The sequence below is a fragment of the Eleutherodactylus coqui genome, chromosome 13 (genome assembly GCF_035609145.1).
Source record: "Eleutherodactylus coqui strain aEleCoq1 chromosome 13, aEleCoq1.hap1, whole genome shotgun sequence".
NCBI lineage: Eukaryota > Metazoa > Chordata > Amphibia > Anura > Eleutherodactylidae > Eleutherodactylus > Eleutherodactylus coqui.
In genome coordinates, this window is record NC_089849.1 from 14,080,950 (window position 1) to 14,106,689 (window position 25,740).

General features: G+C 42.5%; 1 protein-coding gene across 1 annotated transcript in view; it reads left to right on the forward strand.

Annotated features, from left to right (window-relative positions):
- Positions 1-9,818: 9,818 nt before the first annotated feature.
- Positions 9,819-25,740, forward strand: part of LOC136587523 (peroxidasin homolog) — a 51,624-nt gene continuing 35,702 nt past the window's right edge. The window contains exons 1-3 of the mRNA XM_066586147.1: positions 9,819-9,990; positions 23,143-23,214; positions 23,295-23,366. Of these exons, the coding sequence (XP_066442244.1) occupies positions 9,830-9,990; positions 23,143-23,214; positions 23,295-23,366 (305 nt within the window). The 5' untranslated portion in view covers positions 9,819-9,829. The remainder of the gene's footprint in view (positions 9,991-23,142; positions 23,215-23,294; positions 23,367-25,740) is intronic.

Sequence of the window (25,740 nt, forward strand, 5' to 3'; positions counted from 1 at the left end):
GCTTATATAACCTCTCCCAGTTCCTGCACTTTTGGACTCCTCCTCCTGCATAGAGACTAGTGAAGCTGCTTTCCCGCTCTTGGGCTCTGCACCAGTGAAATTGAACCTGACGGTCAGCCAATGGGAGACTAGCTGACATCAGTGTTAAGCTCTAAGCTTAGAGAAGAAGGGTAGACACAGGGTCTCTCCCCGACAGATGACTCCTTTCTATATCCATGGACGGCGTATAGACGGGTGTGACAGGACAAGTGTGGTGTGAGTGTTCTGTAGGACCTGCTGGGCCAATATCTTGCAAGAGCGATATAAGGGCGTCGCACACATCCCGATATCACTTTTGCCACAGTGCAGGAGCCTTTAGTAGATTCACTTTGCATGGGATTGGCTCCCCCCCCCCCCCCCCCCCCTTACCTCAATTCTATGAGATTGAAAATTATAAGGGTTGGGCTCTTTATGTGCTCAATAGTCAAACTCCGTACGTGATGGCCTTTGTCTATGGTTGATAGTCTCTGGGCTTTAAGTCTATGGCTGATTACCCACTGGGTCTTTAAGCCTGGCATCTGATCTTTGGCCTATATCTTCTTGACTTTTGACTAGGACCTCTTTCCAATGCCTTATGGTCTCTGTGCTTTGCCGTTGACCACTGGGCTTAGACTGTAAGCTGTAGTGGAAACCTCATTAGACAAAGCCTCTTTTCCTCACCATACATTTCAGTAGTGTCCTGGGTAAAGAATACCTTATGGATGAGGGAGGTAAGACACTTGATGACTGCGTATGAACAGGATCCGAAGAACATGAGGGGTAGTTTTGAGTATATGGAAGAACACACTCACCTCTTCCCTAATGTTTAAAAAAATAAAATAAATGGCAAGGAATTACACGATCCTGATCAAATCGAGCATAGATGACAGGAATATACAGAGGAACTGTACGCAAACCATAAACCGCAAACAGAAGAACTAACAGCATTAGAACCAGACATCTTGGCGGATGCAGTTGAGTGTACTGAATCCGTTACCAACTCAGAAAAGCCTTCAAACTGCTTGCGTACCTGCTGCACTGCTCAAGTCCCCGCCAGTCCAGACGCTAACACTCTGTTGCAAGATTTGGGAAGTCAAATCATGGCCAAAAGATTGGGTAAGGTCAGTTTTTGTGCTGCTTCCCAAATAAAGTGACCCAAGAGACTGCTCAAACTATTGTATAATACCTTAATATCACATGCAAGCAAAATCCTACTGAGAATTATACAGTAACGCATGATGGCGATGGTTGAACGGGAGCTCCCTGATACACAAGCCAGTTATCACAAAGAAAGCAGAACAAGAGACCAAATTGCAAATCTATAGATCATGGAAAAGGCCTGAGAATACCAGAAGCAGGGGTACATACAGAGGCTTTATCGGTTTACAGCAAAGCCTTCCAATTGCATTGAACATGACAAGCTGTGGCCATGCCTAAGACAAATGGGAGTCCTGAGACATCTGGGGCAACTAGTACAGTCGTTGTATGTGAACCAAAGAGCTACAGTCAAAACTTCCAACAAGAACATGGAATGGTCCAGAACTGGGAGAGGCGTACACAAGGCTGCATCTTATCCCCGGCATTGTTCACCCTGCATCTTATCCTCGATCTTGAGTCAAGATCACTGGAAGAAACCTCCACAATCTAAGATATGCAGATGATACAACGTTGCTTGCAGAAAGTCAGTAAGATCTTGAACAGCTGCTACTAAGTTTTTAAAGAAGGAAGTGAAGAAGCAGGCCTATACTTAAAGAGCAAGAAAGCTAAGATCCTAACAGCCGGTAATGGTACAGGAAGCATAAAAATGAACAATGAAGAAATCAAAGCCGTTCAAGACTTCATCTTCCTCAGATCTAAAATCAACCTCAAAATAAAAAGACTTAATGCTAGGTCACAGCGCAACATATGGATAAGATCTGGAAAAATGAAGAGAGGGGCATTGCATCGACATTCTCTTCCCAATCGCAACTCACAGCTGCGAAAGTTAGACAGAAAACTGACCAGAGGAAAATGAATGCCTTCAAACTTTGGTACTGGAGGATGAAACTCCTACAAATGTCTTGGACTGCCAAAACCACAAACCTAATAGTCCTAGACCGCATCAAACCAAGATTTTCACTGAAGGGCAAAATGACGAAACAGACTCTCATACTTTGGTCACACAATGTGATCTAATTCATTAGAAATCTCGATTAATGCTTGGGAGTGGTCAGCGGAAAAAGACCTGGTCGCCAAAGAACGTGCTGGCTTGATGCTATCAAAGCCGACACCAACATGCAAATGATCGAACTGAAAGAAGCCATACAAAACAGAACCGCGTTGAGAGGGTTGATCCATCTTTCCCAGAGTCAACACTACTAAAGAGAAAAATTTACATAAGACTTTCTTTTTGAAGCCATGTCCTTATGCGAAAGAGTAGTTGTATGGTGCCTTTACCTTTTGCAAAGGAGTAGTTGTATGATGCCTTTTACCTTTTGCCTTATGCGAAGGAGTAGCCGTATGGTGCCTTTTGCCTTATGCGAAGGAGTAGCCGTATGGTGCCTTTTGCCTTATGCGAAGGAGTAGCCGTATGGTGCCTTATGCGAAGGAGTAGCCGTATGGTGCCTTTTGCCTTATGCGAAGGAGTACCCATTTGGTGCTTTTTACCTTTTTGGCTTTTAGCTTTCATTAAAATACTGATCATTAGGATTAGTTTTTACTTTGACTTCAGTTGGGAGTTCTTATGTAACAAACTACATACATGAATCCTCTTAACTTTCCAGTTTAGAGCTAAAACTTAAACTTCGGCTTGTCCTAAGATTGTGTCATCACATGTGTAATGTCTTGGTGTAATATGTTTCTTCTTGAAATCCTCCTCCCCTCTTTTATCTAGGAACAATAAAGGAGCGAGTTCTGTTGTCTGGATGGTTTAAGTGCAGAAACCACTCCAGCAAGGGCCAGTTAGGGACTAATAATCTGGCATATTCCTCTGTAGGGTTAGAACATCCATCTGATTTGTGTGGCACAGTTTCTGCATAAGGAGTAGAGTACCAATATTTCCATTTATCACATCTGTAGGACAGCTTCTTGGAGTTTTACAAGTACTCTGTTGGCGGATTCTCCAATCTAATGCCCTATCAGCCAGCAGTAGAATAGTCTATAAGGATAGCAACCCTCCTTTAGTTATTTAGGGAACAACAAGATTACATGCTGGTAACACAGGTCTGCAAAAAAATTTCTTTTTTTTTTTTTTAAGAGCTGTTTTGGTTATTCCAGGTAATCTTTATATTTTTCGGTACGCTGAATCCGAAAATGACCTCCGTTTTGTCATAGGACATCACGTTTCCTGACCATTCAGTTATCTATGTTAAATAAGGCAATACCTCAAAATAAATAGAAATAGACTTATAAAATTAATTTTTAATTACAAATATTACATGAAAATCAGTTTTGAACTGAGCCACTAAAACACACTAAAATCGATTCTTCTTCCCTGTGAGGCTCCTCTTGGTACATTTACGCTTGTGAGTAGCATCTGGAATGTCTCTCTGAAACATCCACCAGTAGGCTGCCATCATTGTAATGCTCCAATCTCCCTGGTATCTTCTGTCCATTTCTTTAATGTCCTGGTGGAATCGATCACCTTGTTCTTCACTCACAGCTCCCAAAGTTTCAGGAAAGTAGTCAAGGTGGCATTGGAGGAAATGCACTTTCAAACTCATCAGGCAACCTAAAGCTTGAGATGCTTTCAGCATTCGGCCGACGATCTTTTTGTAATCGGGATCTTTCTTATTGCCTAAAAATTTCTCTACGACCTCTTTAGATGTAATCCACCCTTCTTTATGAGAATCCGTCATGGTATTGACAAACTCTTGATCCGCTATAAGCCTTCTAATGTCTGGTCTGTCGAACTCGCCTTCCCTTAATTTTGCCTCCAAGAGGCCTGGAAACTTGGTGACCACATATGTGAAGCATTCTCCATCTCTTGGAAGCGATTTCACGAATTGCTTCATCAATCCCAATTTTATATGGAGAGGTGGTAGAAGAACTTTATGTGGAGGTACCAAAGTTCCTCGAAGGACAGACTGTGAGCACCCTCGTCTGCCAACTCTTCTTGGTGCAGTGATTTGTCGGTCTCGACTGTTACATAGACACAGAAAACAAGGGGATTTGGTATGTCCAGCTTGTTGCCGGAGCAGCATGCGCAAGACCTTTAAATCCCCACACACTTCCCAACCGTGGTCTTCATATTTAAGTTTACGAAGAACCAATTCCAAGTTCTCGTAGGTCTCCTTCAAGTGTACGGAATGACCTAAAGGGATAAAAGCGTAAAAACCGCCGTTGTGGAGCAAAATTGCTTTGAGCCTTCTTTTTGAAGAATCTATGGAAAGACGCCATTGCTTTGAATTATATTGGATTTTGAAATGACCAATCAAACCTTCGACATCGATGCAATAAACCAACTTGTCTTTCTGGGCAAAGTAAGGAACGAACTGCTTTTCACGATGTCTGAACCATGAAAAAGACACTCCTGGCAATAATAAATTCCTGCTTTTGAGCCTCGAACCGAGTAACTTAGCGGCATCTTTGGGAAGATTCAAGTCTCCTACCAAATCATTCATCTCCTGGGGAAAAAAATTTGGTCTTGTATCATCTTCAAATAGAGAACTTGATTTGTCATCTGGTTCAGGTATGACTCATCCTACATTGGAGCTAGGTATCTCTTCCAAGGTAACAGGAGGCTTGGGTACTGGTATATCTGTGCCGTGGGGGATGGGTGAAGAGTGAAGAGTGGGGTATATAATGGAATGCTTCCATTTGGATTATACCCTTTCACATCGCATGAACAAAAGTAACAGTCGTAACTACGGTTCTCTTGCTCTCGCCATACAATGGGAATCCCATAATGGAAAGCGGTTTTCTTACCCTTGAACCAATTTTGGAGGTCCTCAACACACCGTTTGTACACTTTATGAGGTGCCCATACTTTATCTTGATCTCCAAGTTTTTGTGCGAAGTATACTTTTTCACAAAGTCTGTAATATTTAGCTGTTGCTTCAACACTGTATATTCACCACAAATGAAACAGAAATTGTCAGGCGACTTAATACACTTCCGCGGAGCCATCACGCTAACTTGGGGAAACACGATTTAAGAATGACGAGCTAACACGAAGAGATTGTGGGAGTTACTCCCTCTCTTCCCGTTTGTCAGCGGCCACAGCAGCAGAGAGCCGGCGTCACTGTCAGCGGCGGCAGACGCCGAGCAGAGGAGCGAGCTGTCCGCGGTCACAGCAGCAGAGAGCCAGCGTCTGGGACAGAGCTGAGAGGCGGCACAGACACATCTGTGGAGGAAGCTGTGAGGGAGCAGATGGCCAGGGGAGATGCTCTGCGGGAGAAGGAAGGGGGACGGCTGCTCTGGGAGAGGAATTGCTGTGGCGTGCTAGGACCTTGCTTATGGTAACCAATCAGCTCCTAGGGGGGTCACCGCCCTGTCACGCGCCACGTATCTTGTCTCCACCCATAGTTCCGGTGGCGTTAAGATACAATAGTACCACAGGCGAGAACCAAGAAAAAAAAATTTGAATCCCGTGCATGTCAGAGCCGACACAGTCAGTTTGCAGCATGCTGATTCTGGTTATGGTTTTTTTGGCATTGTATATCCTAAATGCACTGATGTGAATTGATTAATAGTAATTTTGACTTTAAATTTAGTTAACCCTAAGATTAAAAAAATACCAAAAATTTAGAAAAATTTGCTACATTTGAAGAGCATTTTGCATTTTGTGGTAAATCCTGACATCTAGAAAGTGGTCACAAATAGTCCATGGATCTTGCTACAGAACTGAGGAGGTGATGGGTATTCTTGCCTTAAGGGCTTATTCCGACGTGCGTATATCGGCCGGGTTGAAACGTTGTCTTTTTAAACTTTGAAACAATAAAATGTTCCTTTAACTAAAGAAGTTTTTTTCACTTGCATCATCTTATGCTGCCACTTCGCTGCTACTTTTTCTTCATACATCTATGTCGACAGGAAAAAATAAAAAGCTATAAGTCCTAAAGCTGTGTAGTAAGGAGCGGATGGGTGTCCCGGTGTTCAGGCTTCATACCCTATGAATGAGGTCTTTTGCGCTGTTAAGGGGTTCTCAGAGACTTAAAGGGGTTGTCCCGCGCCGAAACGTTTTTTTTTAAAATTCAATAGGCCCCCCGTTCGGCGCGAGACAAACCCAATGCATGTGTTAAAAAAAAAACCCGTTTAGTACTTACCCGAATCCCCACGCTGCGGCGACTTCTTCCTTACCTTACTAAGATGACCGCCGGGATCTTCACCCACGATGCACCGCGGGTCTTCTCCCATGGTGCACCGTGGGCTCTGTGCGGTCCATTGCCGATTCCAGCCTCCTGATTGGCTGGAATCGGCACACGTGACGGGGCGGAGCTACGCAATGACGCGTAGAAGGGGGCGGAGCAAGAACACCGCTCGTGCCGAGACCCAAGAGAAGGGAGAAGACCCTTCTGCGCAAGCGCGTCTAATCGGGAGATTAGACGCTGAAATTAGACGGCACCATGGAGACCGGGACGCCAGCAACGGAGCAGGTAAGTGAATAACTTCTGTATGGCTCATAATTAATGCACGATGTATATTACAAAGTGCATTAATATGGCCATACAGAAGTGTATAACCCCACTTGCTTTCGCGGGACAACCCCTTTAATTGTAAGCCTATTTACCTGCAGCCCCGCTTGACGGAACTAGTTTATTTCTCCTTCAAAAGCAGATTCGTATTTGCCATCTTTAAGTGATGGAGTGTACAGAAGAGGGCGACAAAATATACTTCTCTAAGAGTGCATTCACACTGCTTTCGTATACTCTTAAACTTGCAATTCTAGAAGCAAACACAATGCGTTTTTGCTTAAAAACTGCATTGCATCTATGTACTTGCAATTGTTAATGCAAATGAAAAAATCGCAAGTGCTTCCAATAGTTTCAGTGGTAAAAATCACACCCGCATGCAAATCACATCACATGGGAATGTGATTTATTTTATTTGTTTTTAGAGATGTCAGAGGAAATAATGTGTAATTCCTTGTGAAACTTGTCAAAAAATAGGACATGCAGTGATATTTCAATCAGTATGACTGTGAGAAAAAAAAATTGCTCATGTGAATAAACACAGTGACATCAATGTGTTATTTTCACGTGCGCGTTCTATCCATATTGCTATCCGATGGAAGTCGCGTGTGAAAATTGCCCGTGTGAATGCACCCTTACTCTTGTATGTTCTTTACAATAGTGTACTACATGCTTTTATATAATTATGATTTGTGAAGAAGTAGGTGAGGCCTTGAGTTCCCTGGATTTCCATATTTATTACTAAAAATGACTCTGATTCTGTCTAAGTCACAACAACTGACAAACAATGTAACTAATGCCACACAGACAGTTGTGCCATTCATGTCTTCTCTTGAGCCCATTGAATTATCCTCCACACTACTAAGAAATAGTAAATGAACCTCTATATTTATGACTTCTCTGACCACTACTTGGCAAAAGGTATTTCAGGGAGGGAGATGAGATTGAAAGTGTGGGTTTCACAGGTGCCTTACACATTAAATGAAGGCGACCAAAGCCTGGTTACGAACAAATCTATTCTTCTTAAGAAACATTGGTTAGTTTGAACTGTGCCTTGAGCCAAACAACTATTAAATATATTATAGAGACGCATGAATAAAACGTCAAAAGCTGAAGATAGATGTCCATCAATCTATGGTTATGTTCTAAAGAGGAAGAACATTCATGACAGCTCTACTTTCCTCAGGAGAATCCTTTTAAAGATCACTCCAAAAGCACAATGGTCAATCCTGAAAGAGATGAGAGAGAACATAAAAAGACCTACAGAAAACCCTACAGACTGCATAAACTTCTGTCTGTGTGTCCACTCTTGGAGAAAGACTGAACAAGAATGGTGATCATGGAAGAACAACCTGGAGGAAGTAGTCAAAAAAAAAAAACATTGTGGCCCATCTCAAGTTTATTGGAGATTACCTGGATGTTCCACAATGAGACAATAGTGGAACTTTTTAGCACAAATGCAGAATGAAGAAGAACAACACTGCATACTAAAACCTCATCCAACTGTGGAGTCTGCTGGAGGCAGCTTATTGGTTTGGAGTTATGGGGAAGGGACATCATGGTTTCAAGGTGCGTTTCTGACTCAGGGCCTGGACGCCTTGTAATCATTGAGGGAAGAATAAATTGTAAGGTGGATTAGAACATCTTATAGGAGGATGTAAAGACAGTTGACCATGACCTCAAGCTGAAGAGATGTTAGATGATGCAACAAGACAGTAACCCAAAGCACTGAGGGAAAATAGATAAAGTTTGCTGATGACACAAAGCTAGGAGGAGTGGCTAACACTGGAAAAGAGAGAGTGAATTCAAAAAGATCTGGGCAAGCTTGCACAATGGGCGGTGACTAATAGAATGGTATGTAACAAGGAGAAGTGCAGAGTACTACATCTGGGCAGGGCAAATGAAAAAAAACACAAACAGAATGGGAGGAATTAGTTAAGCAGCAGTACATGTGAAAAAGAATTGAGTATACTAATAGATCATAGACTGAACATGAGTCAACAGTGTGAAGCAGTAGCAAAAAAGGCAAACACAATTCTGGGATGTATTAAGAGAAGCATAGAGTCTAGATCATGTGAAGTAATTATCCCCCTCTACTCTTCCTTAGTCAGACCTCATCTGGAATACTGGGTCCGGTTCTGTGAACCACAATTTAAAATAGAGATTGACAAACTGGAGCAAGTTTAGAGAAGAGTGACCAAGATGGTGAGCGGTCTGCAAATCATGTCCTATGAGGCACAGTTAAAGGATCTGGAGATTCGATATTAGACAGTGAGGGGGATCAATGAGTGGAACAGGTAACCACGGGAGGTGGGGAGTTCTACTTCAATGGAAGTGTTCAAACAAAGCTGGACAGACATCTGTCTGGGATGATTTAGTGAATCCTGCATTGAGCCGGGGGTTTGACCCGATGACCCTGGAAGTCCCTTCCATCTCTACCATTCTATTCTATGATTCTATTTACAGAAGTAATCATCTAAAGAATTGTGAAAAAGTTTTTGGTTTTTGGAATGGCCCGAAAAGGGCTGTGCACATAAGGCATCCCAGAAATATTGATGAACTGGAACACCTCCTCAATGTTTTATAAATCTTATTTACAGCCATGAGAAATTTTTGGTAGAGGTGATTGCTGCTAAAGATGATCTACAGGTTAGTAAAGGTTCAAGGGTTCGCTTACTTTTTCTTGCCACTGTATGCAGAGAATGACTTTGAAAACACATTGTATTAAAAGCTCATGTGTTCAGCTTACATGTATATTCCAATGGGCTTCTACATCTGGACACCTTGACCAGAAGAGGCAGCGGCACCCAAAGAAAGTCAATAGGTATCTCTTCAGTTGTATGGTTTTTGAGTACAGAACTTATAGGGTCACTTTCACAGGTGCACGGAACATCCTTTCCACTGCAGATGCATAAAAACTTTGTAATGTAGAGCAAGAAAACCCTTTACTAGTCTGATTCCCCGCTCCCCTCCCATCCTCTTTTTATCCAGGAGGTCTGCTTGACAGTCTTAGTAAATGACTTGACATCAGTCCAAGGGCAAATTGGAATATGAAGAGCTCCATAGAACACAGAAGGAGGGAACATGTGTTTGGGCAGAGGGGTGTGAGTGATATTAACAAGAAACACATGTTCTCCACTCCCTCCTACGGAGGTTTTGGAAGGCTCACTCTGTTCCTCAGATCCTGGGACAGCACAGTGATGAACATGCAGTGGGGATTATGTGGACTGCTTCTTTTGCTTTTACCACCCCAGCAGGGGGCAGCATGTCCCAACCGGTGCTTGTGCTTTCGCACCACTGTCAGGTGCATGCATTTGATGTTGGATACCATTCCAGATGTACCTGTCCAGACCACTATACTGTGAGTTGCACTATGACTAGTATTTGTGTTATGTGTATATCTCTAGGGCAGTGTTACAGTAGTTATATCATTGTACATAGGAGGCAGTATTATAGTAGTTATATTCTTGTACATAGGAGGCAGTATTATAGTAGTTATATTCTTGTACATAGGGAGCAGTATTATACTAGTTATATTCTTGTACATAGGAGGAAGTATTATAGTAGTTATATTCTTGTACATAGGAGGAAGTATTATACTAGTTATATTCTTGTACATAGGGGGCAGTATTATACTAGTTATATTCTTGTACATAGGGGGCAGTATTATACTAGTTATATTCTTGTACATAGGGGGCAGTATTATAGTAGTTATATTCTTGTACATAGGAGCAGTATTATAGTAGTTATATTCTTGTACATAGGGGGCAGTATTATAGTAGTTATATTCTTGTACATAGGGGGCAGTATTATAGTAGTTATATTCTTGTACATAGGAGGCAGTATTATAGTAGTTATATTCTTGTACATAGGAGGCAGTATTATAGTAGTTATATTCTTGTACATAGGAGGCAGTATTATAGTAGTTATATTCTTGTACATAGGAGGCAGTATTATAGTAGTTATATTCTTGTACATAGGTGGCAGTATTATAGTAGTTATATTCTTGTACATAGGAGGCAGTATTATACTAGTTATATTCTTGTACATAGGGGGCAGTATTATACTAGTTATATTCTTGTACATAGGGGGCAGTATTATAGTAGTTATATTCTTGTACATAGGGGGCAGTATTATAGTAGTTATATTCTTGTACATAGGGGGCAGTATTATAGTAGTTATATTCTTGTACATAGGGGGCAGTATTATAGTAGTTATATTCTTGTACATAGGGGGCAGTATTATAGTAGTTATATTCTTGTACATAGGGGGCAGTATTATAGTAGTTATATTCTTGTACATAGGAGGCAGTATTATAGTAGTTATATTCTTGTACATAGGAGGCAGTATTATACTAGTTATATTCTTGTACATAGGGGGCAGTATTATACTAGTTATATTCTTGTACATAGGGGGCAATATTATAGTAGTTATATTCCTGTACATGGGGGCAGTATTATAGTAGTTATATTCTTGTACATAGGGGGCAGTATTATATTAGTTATATTCTTGTACATAGGAGCAGTATTATAGTAGTTATATTCTTGTACATAGGGGACAGTATTATAGTAGTTATATTCTTGTACATAGGGGACAGTATTATAGTAGTTATATTCTTGTACATAGGGGGCAGTATTATAGTAGTTATATTCTTGTACATAGGGGACGGTATTATAGTAGTTATATTCTTGTACATAGGGGACAGTATTATAGTAGTTATATTCTTGTATATAGGGGGCAGTATTATAGTAGTTATATTCCTGTACATAGGGGGCAGCATTATAGTAGATATAGTCTTGTACATAGAGGGCAGTATTATAGTAGTTATATTCTTGTACATAGGGGGCAGTATTATAGTAATTATGTTCTTGTACATAGGGGGCAGTATTTCAGTGGATATAGTCTTGTACATCTCTAAAAGTTCTGAAGCACCTGCATAGTAATTCATCGCTCCAGATGTATAAAGTGTAAAAACTTTCGGTGCGGCTTATGAATTCCCACAGGTTGGCCTCTCTGACTAGTGGTCTTGATTACATACAGACGCCCGCTGACATTGGACTTGCTTGTTTTGTGTCCTGAGGCCAAGTATGTAAAAGAATGCATGACGTAAGGTGGCTGGAAATGTGCGTTCCGTCACTTGAAATTCATGTTGAGCGGGAGCCAGCGTGATTTGTGTATATTCTCCAAGTCTGACATGTTACTAGCTCTGCAATAACAGCTGTAAAACAGAGCTCTTATAAATGCTATAGTACTATAGGTTCCAACATGCTATTGCAAAGGAGGTCAGAATTTTTGCAAACTACTCAAAGTGTTTCGTCTGCAGGGGGACTATATACAAAACGGCGATTCTTCAAATTAATGGGTGACTGTGAAACATACAGCAGTTGCACAGATTCCTTCAGAAAGTGAGCTGCTCCCGCTAAAAAAGTGGAGTAGGGGTCCGCAGTAGGATGCCCATCCATAGTATGGCTTCTAGGGTGTGTAGATATGACCTGCCCAACCGTGATGACCCCTTTTAAGCTTTTAATCCATATGCAGCGTCCCGTAGGGTGACCCCAGATACTGGACGTACGTTGAGGAGCTGAGAGAGCAAGATACTGGCTCGTCACGGTGGCACTTGCAACACTCCCTCCCGGAGGGACGCATGTACCCTCGGCCAGGGCAGCACTAGGCCTCTTCCGGACACCCCTAGGATAGGGATGCCCAATAAACTGGAGAACAGGGATAGCAGAGGTTACGGGTGACGCCACCATTCTATTACCCACCGGTATGACCCTCGGCGGTAAATAAATGGAGCCGCAGACAGAAGTAACGTACCTGAGGTCCCCGGGAATGGTCGGGGCCTGGCAAAACTTTACTGGAACGAATCTTCTTGCATACAGGGCACAAATGACAATGATTTGCAGTGCAGGTATTAGACAGACTTGAGAGGACCTCCACCTGGTGATCCCAGACTTCAGGACAGCCAGGTGTGGAAAACAAATGGGTGTACCTCTATGCGGTAATCCACTAGATCCAGATGGCAGCGTAGGAAAAATAAATAAGGAATACCTCGGCACCAGGCCTTGGAAGTGGTACCTGCTTCTTACTCCCTCTCCCTCTCTTCAATTGGGGCTCACTCCTCTCTCATCTCTGGAACATACACTCTCTGGGAACCTCTCTTCTTCCTTCATTCTTCATCACATGGGGGTTGAAGGTACCCCCATGTGGCTGGCACTCTCTCTCTGGAACCCAGAAGAATCTCCGAAGAATGGACCCTTTCCTGCTCTCACACACTCACATTGTATAGGCTCATTTATACAGGACATAAATTGAGACATTTACAGGCATTCCCCAGGCTTTTGCAAACACTTAACCCATCACACGCTGCAGCTGTGCAATACATATAACAGAATGACTAGACATAGTTCCACAGCGCATCCACAAAAGACATGACATGTATGACATTATGGAGGGGTCCAGAAATAGATGTACGGGGCGACTACACATACTTATGCTGGGTGCTCTATTACACAATGCTACCTTCTGGCCATCTGTGGTACTGCAGCAGTTCCTCAAGGGGCCTGGAAATGTTTATTTTGGCAGAAACTACTCTCCGCAGAGACTATTCTGTTCTTTATCATCTTTTATCATTTGGCCGCCCCCTCAAGATTGGCTAGTTGGAGCTGAAACTGACAATGACCATATATTTAGCTTGACTTCTTGTAAGGAAGGGCACAGAGTGCTGATGATGTCACGCCTTGTCCATGGTGTCTCTATACAGCGAGGTGCCCCTTGATGACCACAAATCATTTGTTTCGTTCATGTTCCTGGAATAACTGAATCACTCGAAGATTGGACGGATCATCCAGGAACGGCGCGTGGACTCCGATGTTCCAGCAACAGTCACTAGATGTTCTTTAACGATGATGTGAGCCTGCTGGACGTCTCCAGCGGATTAGCTTACATGAATGCTGCGGCTCATTGATTTCAATACACCCCTAGGTTCATAGATTTCCCTGTACAGAACGAAGGTGATTTGTGTGTTTTGCACAGAATTGAGTAAACCTGCAGTTTTATACACTTTCTGCACTCATCATATTTATACACTCATTGTCAGTAACATCCCTCCCCTAGAAGGAGTGTATATATGTATGTGTATGTATATGTGTGTGTGTATATATATATATATATATATATATATATATATATATATACATACACATTCATTGTCAGTAACATCCCTCCCATCGAAGGAGTGTGTGTGTGTGTGTGTATATATATATATATATAATTAGACTAATTGTCAGTAACATCCCTCCCCTAGAAGTTGTCACTTTGGATGAAACTTTCCTTGCATGATTGTAACGATGTTATAAGTGATTACAATATCAGAGCAAAAGGAGAATTTATTGTGGAGAACCGACCCCTTGTAGGGAGGCTCTAGTACCCTGATGTACTGCCTCTAGCTTGGATACAAGATGTAATACAGGTGGGCATGGAGGCTTTAGTACCCTGTTATACCGCCTCTAGCTTGGATACAAGATGTGAAACTGGCGGACATGGAGGCTGTAGTACCCTGTTGTACCGCCTCTAGCTTGGATACAAGATGTAATACAGGTGGGCATGGAGGCTTTAGTACCCTGTTATACCGCCTCTAGCTTGGATACAAGATGTGAAACTGGCGGACATGGAGGCTGTAGTACCCTGTTGTACCGCCTCTAGCTTGGATACAATATGTGATACGGGTGGAATGGAGGCTCTAGTACATTGTTATACCGCTTCTAGCTTGGATACAATATGTGATATGGGTGGGCATAGTGGCTCTAGTACCCTGTTATGCCGCTTCTAGCTTGGATACAATATGTTATATGGGTGGGCATGGTGGCTCTAGTACCCTGTAGTACCGCCTCTAGCTTGGATACAAGATTTGATACAGGAGGGCATGGAGGCTCTAGTACTCTGTTGTACTGCCCAACACCCCCTAACAGTCTGGTCAAAAGCTCCTCTCTACTAGTGGTCTGTAGGGGCGTCCTGAGCCTGGTCACCTTGTGTGCCCTCGCACATCCACTAGTCCTAACACCTCCTAACAGTCTGGTCAGACGCTCCTCTCTACTGGTGATATATAGGGGGTCCTCAGCCCTGTAGCCTTGTGTGTCCTCACACATCCACTGGTCCCAACACCCCCTATCAGTCTGATCAGAACGGTCTGGTGGGGGACAATTCATCGATACAACCATCTAGCTTCTCACATCCCAATAATACGCCCCCCTCTGGTAATGGGGTGAAATCTCTTCTCTGCGTCGTAGAGGCGTCTAGTGGCCAACAAGCTCTACAAGCGGAAGAAGAGGTCACTCCACACAAGGAGCCTCCGAGAGCCTCTTATAGGCCAAGGGGGGAACCACTTTTAGAGCCTCTGGTGACAAGACCGTCCATCTAATCACCACAACTCTCATCATTTACAGATCTGCCTGAGGTGAAACTAGAATATTAATATAATATATGGATTTCTTTTCTTTATGCACAGTAAAGACCATTCTGCATCAAATTTGCCACATAGGTAAAACAGATGCTTTGGAAGGTTTTTGACCAGGTTGCAGCTCTCTAGGACCCAGCTCTCACAATATAAATGTAAATATCAAAATCTCTTGGGATGCCACTGGCAAGACGTTAAATTTCTCTGCAAAATTACTTAGCCATTTTTCTTTACTGGCCATGAATGGACTGTAGCTGTACTGAACTTAAGCATTAAAACCCTTTCAAACCAGTCTTGAAGGAACCCTGAACCTTGAGCTTTCGAAACCTCTCAGCAGACCAAAGCCAGGCTTTGCGTTTGCATTACAATTTTTTTTGTGCATGTGTCGAACAGTAGCTGAAACCGGTCTAAAACATTCTGAAGTGCCTGATTTACTTATGTGCCAAATTTAGGTGCAGATTGGTGCACGCCTCAGTATACACATATGTGAGGTAGACTCTCCTCAGTATACACACATACAGTGGATATAAAAAGTCTACACACCCCTGTTAAAATGCAATATTTTTGGCATGTTTAAAAATTTTACAGAGATGAATAATTTCAGATTTATTTCCGCCTTCGGCGTGACCTGTTAGCCGTAAAATTCCATTGAATAACACACTGAAATTGCAGCGTCCCGTAGGGTGACCCCCGACACATGGCATATGCTGAGGAGCTGGGAGGGCAAGATGCTGGCTTGTCATGGCGGCACGCTCCCTCCCGGAAGGACGCATGCAGCCAAGGCCAGGGCAACGCTGGACTTCTTCCGGACACCCCTAGGATGGGGATGCCCAATAGATGGTAGAACAGGGATTGTGGTTGTCACGGGTGACGCCACAGTTCCGATACCCACCAGCATGAACATTTGCAGGGAAATAAATGAGCCACAGACAGTGATATAGTACCTCAGGTCCCCGGGAATGGTCAGGGCCTGGAATAACTTTACTTGAAGGAAATTTCTGCAATACACAAGGCACAAATTACAGACTGAGAAACTGCCGGCAATAGATAGGCTAGAGTACCTCCACACGGCAGGCCTTGACTTCAGGACGCCTGTGTGTGATGAATTAAAGACGCGTACCTTCTCTCATAAGACCCAGACTTCAGGACACTTGAGTGTGAACAATGAGAATAAAGTACCTCCACCCAGCAGTCCTAGACTACAGGTCGCTCGGGTGTGAAAGACAATGATAGATGAGTACCTCTGCACTAGGCCTTGGGATGAAACGCTCACTTGTTGCTCACTCACTCTCTTTTGGGGGCTCACTTCTTCTTCATAGATACAGGCACTCTGGAAACCTCTCCTCTTCTGAAGGCTGAAGGTGCCCTCATATGTCTCTGTGCTTTACCCTCTTTGATGGGACTCAATGAAATGGAAGACAATAAATAAATTACCTGAAACAGCTGCGGAGTATGTTGGCACTATGCAAATAACATGACTTATTTTTATTTATTTACTTCTGGCAAACCTGACCGAGATTTTGGCAAAACACCACTGGGCTTGGATGGTCTTCTTTGTTAGAAAAGTCTTCTGTATTGCCCCCCTCCCCCACAGCCCAGACTGATGAAGAACACATGAGATGGTTGTCACATGCACTACACAACCAGGACTTGCCAGAAACTCCTGCAGCTCCTTTAATGTTGCTGTCAGCCTCTTGGTAACCTTCAGGACCAATTTTCTACTGGTCTTTTCATCCATTTTTGAGGGATGTCCAGTTCTTGGTAATTTCACTGTTGTGCCAAATATGATCCCCTTCTTCCTGACGTCTTTACGGTGTTCTATGGTATGTGTAATGTCTTGGACATGTTTTGGTCTCCTTCTCCCTTTTAAGTTCTGTAAGATCTTTATGGACCAACTAAGAAAATGTCAGCAAAATCCTGGAATAGCTAAACTTTATATCGGGGGAATCAGAATCCCTGTAAATAATGGCAGAGGAGTACTGACTACATTCTAGCAGGAGATTACATGTGATTGGTCAATTCTGAACACAACCCCAAATATAAGCGGGTACGAACACTAATGTAAGCACATTTTTTAGTTTTGTTATTTTTCCATCAGACTTGTATAGATAACGGGTCACACGGACAGTGGACATAATTCTGAAATGATTCATCTTTATCTGATTTTTTGGCATGACACACACAAGGCATTTTACAGGGGTGTGTATACTTTTTATATCCACTGTATGTGAAGTAGATTCTCCTTGGTATATACACACACTGACGTACCACTAGAGGTATACAATTGCAACCCGACCTCCTAACAAATGGAGCCCACGGGCCCCTGCCATATACTGTTTTACTGCCACAGCCTGCGGGCTGGTTCTGGGTTGCACTCAGGGAGGGAAGGACTGTTACCCAGGGAGCCGGCAGCCAATTACTGGCTGCAGACTTCCCTGGTGCACGGCCCTACCTTCCACTGAGAGACTGCAGATGTGATTGGTTGCACTGACAGTGTTGGGGAGGGGAGGAGGAGAGTGGAGTCTGAGGACCATGCTGACAGTAGGTACTGTATATAATCATAACTTAAACCAGCTGAACATACATAATTATATACCAGGGATATCCAGGTTATACCAGCATGCTCGATCAAAATACTAACGACCACCTGTCTGTGAGTGACTGAGTTACATGTAATGATGTCACCATCATGTGATCAGTCACCGCACCTCTGAGCTCCGCCCCTGATAACATGACAGTGACATCATCACAGGTCTTTCATCCCTGTGCACTGAATGAGCAATCAGGATAAAGAAAAAATACTTCAGCGCTCCGTTAGGCTGTATTGATATGTATCAAGATCTTACTTGTTTGGGGGTGCCCGATCTCCTGGCACCCCTCACATCCAAAGAAGCAGAAACCCAGTAGAGAGAGGCGTATTCTTGTAGGTCAGATTTAATATATTTAAAACAAAATTACAATGCTGCGACGCGTTTCGGCTTATACCAAGCCTTTCTCAAGCATGCTTGAGGGGTGCCAGGAGATCGGGCACCCCCAAACAAGTAAGATCTTGATACATATCAATACAGCCTAACGGAGCGCTGAAGTATTTTTCCTTTATCCTGATTGCATATTCTCTTCCTCCTTAAACGCATATGTTTGGAGTCATCTTCTGCTGCTCTCCCTCTGGGATGTCCTAGGACCGTTTGATCTGGTAATAACCAGATTTTGATACAAGAGGCTTACGTGGATCAACGAAGTGACCGCTACCTAAATCCTAGTTCCCCTATACATCAGCCTGTCCTGTTTTTCTTTATACACCACTGGAGAGCCGCTTCTGATTTATATTGTGCACTGAATGAGGGATTTCATGTGATCAGTCCACACGGCTGCTGTCTAGCTCTACTGGTTTAGGACCTGTGACCAACTCCAATCTCTTTCACTATATTATATTAGTAAGTGGCATATTTCGCCACCAGAAACACTGGTAGTATTATTTCCTAATAAATTACTCATATTACTATATACATGAGAATGTACAGCTTACTGTATATAATGATCTGGAGCATGCTGGTATAACCTGGGTATCTACTGTATATAGTTATAAATGTATAGCTGGTATAAGTTATACATCTCTTGTATATAGTGATCTGGAGCATGCTGGTATAACCTGGGTATCTCCTGTATATAATTATATATGTACAGCTGGTATAAGTTATACATCTCCCTGTATCTATTGATATAGACCATGCTGGTATAACCTGGGTATCTCCTGTATATAATTATAAATGTATAGCTGGTATACGTTATACATTTCTTGTATATAGTGATCTGGAGCATGCTGGTATAACCTGGGTATCTCCTGTATATAATTATATGTGTACAGCTGGTATAAGTTATACATATCCCTGTATCTATTGATATAGACCATGCTGGTATAACCTAGGTATCTCCTGTATATAATTATATATGTACAGCTGGTATAAGTTATACATTCCCCTATGTATAGTGATATGGAACATGCTGGTATAACCTGGGTATCTCCTGTATATAATTATATATGTACAGCTGGTATAAGTTATACATCTCCCTGTATCTATTGATATAGACCATGCTGGTATAACCTGGGTATCGTCTGTATATAGTTATAAATGTATAGCTGGTATAAGTTATACATCTCCCTGTATCTATTGATATAGACCATGCTGGTATAACCTGGGTATCTCCTGTATATAATTATATATGTACAGCTGGTATAAGTTATACATTCCCCTATGTATAGTGATATGGAACATGCTGGTATAACCTGGGTATCTCCTGTATATAATTATATATGTACAGCTGGTATAAGTTATACATCTCCCTGTATCTATTGATATAGACCATGCTGGTATAACCTGGGTATCGTCTGTATATAGTTATAAATGTATAGCTGGTATAAGTTATACATCTCCCTGTATCTATTGATATAGACCATGCTGGTATAACCTGGGTATCTCCTGTATATAATTATATATGTACAGCTGGTATAAGTTATACATTCCCCTATGTATAGTGATATGGAACATGCTGGTATAACCTGGGTATCTCCTGTATATAATTATATATGTACAGCTGGTATAAGTTATACATCTCCCTGTATCTATTGATATAGACCATGCTGGTATAACCTGGGTATCGTCTGTATATAGTTATAAATGTATAGCTGGTATAAGTTATACATCTCCCTGTATCTATTGATATAGACCATGCTGGTATAACCTGGGTATCTCCTGTATATAATTATATATGTATAGCTGGTATAAGTTATACATCTCCTGTATATAGTGATATGGAGCATGCTGGTATAACCTGGGTATCTTCTATATATAATTATATATGTATAGCTGGTATAAGTTATACATCTCCTGTATATAGTGATATGGAGCATGCTGGTATAACCTGGGTATCCCCTGTATATAATTATATATGTACAGCTGGTATAAGTTATACATCTTCTGTATATAGTGATATGGAGCATGCTGGTATAACCTGGGTATCGTCTGTATATAGTTATATATGTATAGCTGGTATAAGTTATACATGCCCCTGTATATAGTGATATGGAGCATGCTGGTATAACCTGGGTATCGTCTGTATATAGTTATATATGTATAGCTGGTATAAGTTATACATCTCCCTGTATCTATTGATATAGATGACGCTGGTATAGTCTGTGTTTCATGCTTTACATACAATTAGAAAACACAATAAAAACTTGCATGTGTTTAAAAAAACAAAACAGAGCTGTACTTTTGCACCCGGGTCCCTGAGGCTTTAGCTACACCCCTGTATACACATATATGTGAGGTAGGTTCTCCTTGGTATATACACATATATGCGTGAGGTGTATATTTAGATGTGTTGGTTTAAAGCACTACACAGCGCCCCTGCGCCTGTCATGGTTAGGAGAAGGACAGCAGGGAATGAGCAGTTACTGAGCAACCAGCAGCTGAGACTGCAGCCATACATACCCTAGTCTCCTGTGGAGTTTCAGCATCTGATTTTTGGCAAATATGTCAAGAATGGAAGGTCCTAGGGAGCTTTTTATATATAAAAATGTAGAGAAATGTCATTGAACACTGTAGTTTTTAAAGAAATTGGGCGATGAAACCTGCGTAACCCACAGCAACCAATCACAGCGCAGCTTTCATTTTACCAGCGCAGACCATGAAGTGAGAGCTGCGCTGTGATTGCTATACACAGTTAATACCTTTTCTGTCTTGCATATGTCTCTATATTCCCGCTGTACACGGTGAAAGAACTTGGATGGCCACTTTGTATTGTGATACTGCGTAACCTTGTGAGAAGGTGTAAAGTGGCCTCGTAAATGTCTCCCAGGACGTAGTCATCAGATGAAAGGTAATTCCCGCTTCGAAAAATGCCGATTTTTCTAGATAGCTTCCAGAGATACGTCAAAAACAAGCGAGTGACCACAAAGCAAGAGGAGCACTTATCAGAGTGTATGCGTCGGATCCGAGATTCTCGATGGAAACAAGAAAGCGAAAACACCTCCGCTAGATGGAAGGAACATGAAGCAGCCTGAAAACTATGACCCATAGAGATGAGCGAGCATTGTCCTTAGCGAGTACCTGCCCGCTCGGAAGAAAAGGTTCGGGTGCCGGCGCGGGTGAGCGGTGAGTTGCGGGAGTGAGCAGGGGGTGCAGGAGGGGGGGGGGAGAGAGAGATCTCCTCTCCGTTCCCCCCTGCTCTCCCCCACCGCTCTCCGCCCCCCGCCGACACCCAAACCTTTTCTTCTGAGCAGGCAGGTACTCGCTAAGGAGAATGCTCGCTCGAGTAATTGTCCTTAGCGAGTATGCTCGCTCATCTCTAATGACCCATTTACGGTGCTTTCAGACTAGTGGAATCCGGCCGCAGCGCAGTTGCAGATTTTGTCAAATAATGCAAATTTTGTAGCATTTTTAACTGCAGAATGTGTTCTGTGGAACGTTTTCTCCCCACAAACTGTAATTGCTGAATTACATCTCCTGCATGTTAAAAATCTGCAATAAGAATTCTGCAAAACATTCCTAATTCCACAGCGGTAACAGATGTGAAAAAGACGTGCGGCTTTAAAAAAATGATGTACGAACTTCAAATGTTGCAGATTTCAAGCCCCATTGGATAGCATGGGCTGCAGATTTGGCCACGTGGACCAATTCCGCCCCATGTGAAAGCGCCCTAATAAAGAGAGCCAGGATTAGGTTCCCTTATGGGCTGGGGATTTTTTGGAGGTCTTGCAGTTGGTGACGATTTACTAGAAACTGAATCCTGGACTCCAATTGCTGGCACTGCATCCTGGTGCGCCATCCCTTCTGGTACCCACCTTATTGGTCGCAGTTGCATATTACAGCAAGATAACGACCTAAAACATTAAAAAGTATGTGCAGTCAAGAGAGCGACGACAGAACGCGGCCAACAGAGTCTCGATGGTGAGAGCCCATTCACATGGGCGTATTTTGTGTTTGTGTTACGTCTGCATTTTGTACAGATTTAATACAGACAGCATACAACACCATTGATGGGAATCACAGATTTAGAGTTCGACGCCCATATCTGCCAGACCTAACAACTATGCATACTTAGCTGCATGGGCTCAGCTACGTGAGCTCTGTGGTCTCCCGACATTTGTACTACACGCCTACCAGGATTATAGGGGTGTCACATTCATTAACACCCCTACGAAGTCTTCTTCCTTTTTCTTTTTTGCATACCAATCTACTGGAGCACCAGGGCCTTTTAATTGTATTCCATTGCTTTCTGCCTTCTCTGGTACATTCTACCTAGAGTCACCTTGTGATGCTCTCCCACCTTGGGATGTCCTCCTGACCAGTACTTTGGATCCACATTTGATATTACCTGCCTTCTAGGATCATTTGGACGAACCGTGACCCCCCCCCCCCCCGGCAGGGTCCGGTTACGTCTGCGGTGAGTTCCATTTTATCTTACTCCAGCACATTGTCATTCTCTCCACCCCACATTGGAGCGCCACTAATCTCCTATCCTATTCTACCAGTAAAGTCAATGGGATTCTGTACAAAATGCACAGTTGCTTGCGTATTCACTGTGGGGTTTTTTTAACCTATGTTGAGAAAGCGGGGAAAAAAGTGAGATGAATTGGCCCTTGTGTGTTTAAAATGACATGCACATGCATCAAAAACTATGGCGGCTTCTTTCGTTCATTTCCAAAAAAATCAATGATTTGGGGGTATTAGTGTAGAGCCATGTAAAAGGTGCAGTCAGACGCAATGAGTACATTTTCAAACAATGTTTAATGTATCGTTTGTTGGTTTACATTTGTTTTCTACACCATTCACACCCAATGCTGTATTCTAAATTCATCTGGCGTCCTATCAGGTCTCACATTGCAGGCGCCCCCATTTCATTCAGGTTCTGTTCTACTGTGGTAGTTGTGTCTGTCAGATTAGTGGTGATGGATTCCAGGTGGCAGCCAGCAGAATTCTGAATGCAGCTCTGAAAGTGATTGGAGAAGAAACAGTGATATAATGCCATTACATGTTGTGCTTTCTGTCTCTACAGGGATATGCGGTTCAATCGAATCCGAGAGATAAATTCTGATGTCTTCCAGAAATTGGTGAATCTCCATACCTTGTAAGACCCTCCTTTTATATGGTGGTCATAGACGTGGCGACTATCGTATGCACTGACCGACCCTCTGTCTGTTTTTGCAGATTGCTGAACAACAATCAAATCCGTCGGATTTCACCAAGATCATTTGAAGGACTGGAAGGTCTCAAACATCTGTGAGTGCCACCTCCTACCATATACAGTATACTACATCTAATGACCACTTTATTAGACCCCCCTCTAGTAGTGAGTTGGTCCAGAAATTGGCGTTCCATGAAGATGATTTGCATATTCCCGGTGCATGCTGGGAAGAGTCAAGAGTCACTGTGGGTGTTAAGATTGCTTGGAGGACATTGGCAGACTGCAGGCCGTTTTACACTTAGTAGCAGCTTATAGGTTATATATCATTACTAGACTTCTTGACTTTTAGAAGTTTGGAAGTGGACATCAACTGACAAAATGGAAGAGGAGAGGAGCTATTTAGAGAGCTACAACGTATGCTATATGTTTACAGACCGACCAGAGGAAAAGCCAAACTTCACCAGCCAGAAATGTAAGCTCGTGTGTCTATTGGATGGAAAGGGCAAAGTCTTCAGGAGAGAAAAGCTACATAGAAACTCATTAAGGAAGATGAGGATTTCCTTGACAGAGCAGAAGAAAGTCTTCAAAATGTTTAAGGAAAAGAAATGTCCAGTGTACCTGCAGAAGCCAAGGAATGGAAGCATGTGATCCAAAGAAGCAGAAGGATCAGGAGTCAGCCAGCACCCATACTGATCAGGAATCGGTACCAGGTTCTCACACAGGAGAACGATGAAGAGTTACATCAAGATATGACTTTGCCCATGAAAAACAGTCCATTGAGCACTCAGAATCCTCTTGGATGGAGAAAAAGAACCGTTGTTGCAAAGAACAAAAGAAAAGTTGTGACTGTGGGGGAATCCCTATTGAGAGGAGCAGAGGCCGCTGTCTGCAGACCTGACATAACCTCACGAGAGGTGTGCTGTCTTTCAGGGGCACAAATCAAAGATGTGTCTGATAAACTGTCAAGACTTTTCAATCCTACAGAACACCACCCATTCCTACTGATACATGTAGGGACAAATGACACTGCAAAAAAGGACCTTGCAACAATCTGCAGAGACTTTGAAGAACTTTGTGAGAAAGTAAAGGAACTAGGAGCACAGGTGGTCTTCTCATCCATCCTCCCAGTGGATGGCCATGGAATAAGGAGATGGAACAGGATTCTAGAGGTGAACAACTGGCTACGTCGATGGTGCAGTCAGCAAAGATTTGGATTTCTAAACCATGGAGTGAATTACATATAATAGACTCCTTGCTAGAGACGGGCACCTTATAAACACAGGTAAGGATATATTTGGCAGGCGCCTTGCTACACTCATCAGAAGAGCTTTAAGCTACAACAATATGGGAAAGGAAATGAAAGGCAAAATTATACAGCTAATTAATACAATTGAGAACCTTGTTATTAGAAGTGGAAAGAAAGAAAAAAACCCCAAAAATTCCGTAAGAAAGTAGAGGAGCAAGAGACACCGATCACAAACTAAAATGTTTCTACACAAATGCACAGAAAGTAGATGTAACCTCAGCTGATCTTCCCTGTGCTATTGAAGAAATAAAAAAATGCAGGCCATCTATAAGCAGAGAGATGGTGAGGGAAGACCTAGCTAACTTACATCAATTCAAGTCTCCAGGAGCAGATGAATTACATTCTAGGAAACTAAAGGAAGCAGTGGAGGTAATTGCTGAACCACTCGCCATAATATTTTAAAATTCCTAGAGAACAGGGAAAGTCCTAGAAAATTGGAGAAGCGCAAATGTTGTCCCTATCTTCAAAAAATGGAGCAGGTGGACCCAGGCAACTACAGGCCTGTGAGCCTGACTTCTATACCGGGAAAGATCTGTGAACAAATTATTAAACAGCATGTATGCAAGTACATGGATGAAAAGGGAGTAATTAATCAGAGCCAGCATGGGTTTGTAACAAACAAGGCATGCCATATAACTCTAATTTCTTTTTATGACAGAATCACTCACTAGGTTGATCAGGGTAATGTAGTAGATATAGTATATCTTGACTTTAATAAAACATTTGACAAAGTATCTCATACCATACTTATTGAAAAAATGGCCAACTATGGGATCAACAGGGAAACTGTTAGGTGGATTCACAACTGGCTGAGTGATCGTACTCAAAGAGTGGTCATAAATGGCTGCACATCCAATTAGAAGAATATGGCAAGTGAGGTACCACAAAGTTCTGTCCTAGGCCCAGTGTTGTTCAACATATTTTAAATGATCTATAGAAGGGAATTGAAGGGAAACTGATCAAATTTGCTGATGACACAAAGCTAGGAGGGATAGCTAACACTAGGGAAGAGAGAGGATTCAAAAAGAGCTAGACAACCTTTAACAGTGATCGGCGACTAACAGAATGGTATTTAACAAGGAAAAATGCAAAGTTCTACATCTGGGCTAGAAAAAATAAAAAAGCACATACAGAATGGGAGGAATTGGGCTAAGCAGCAGCAC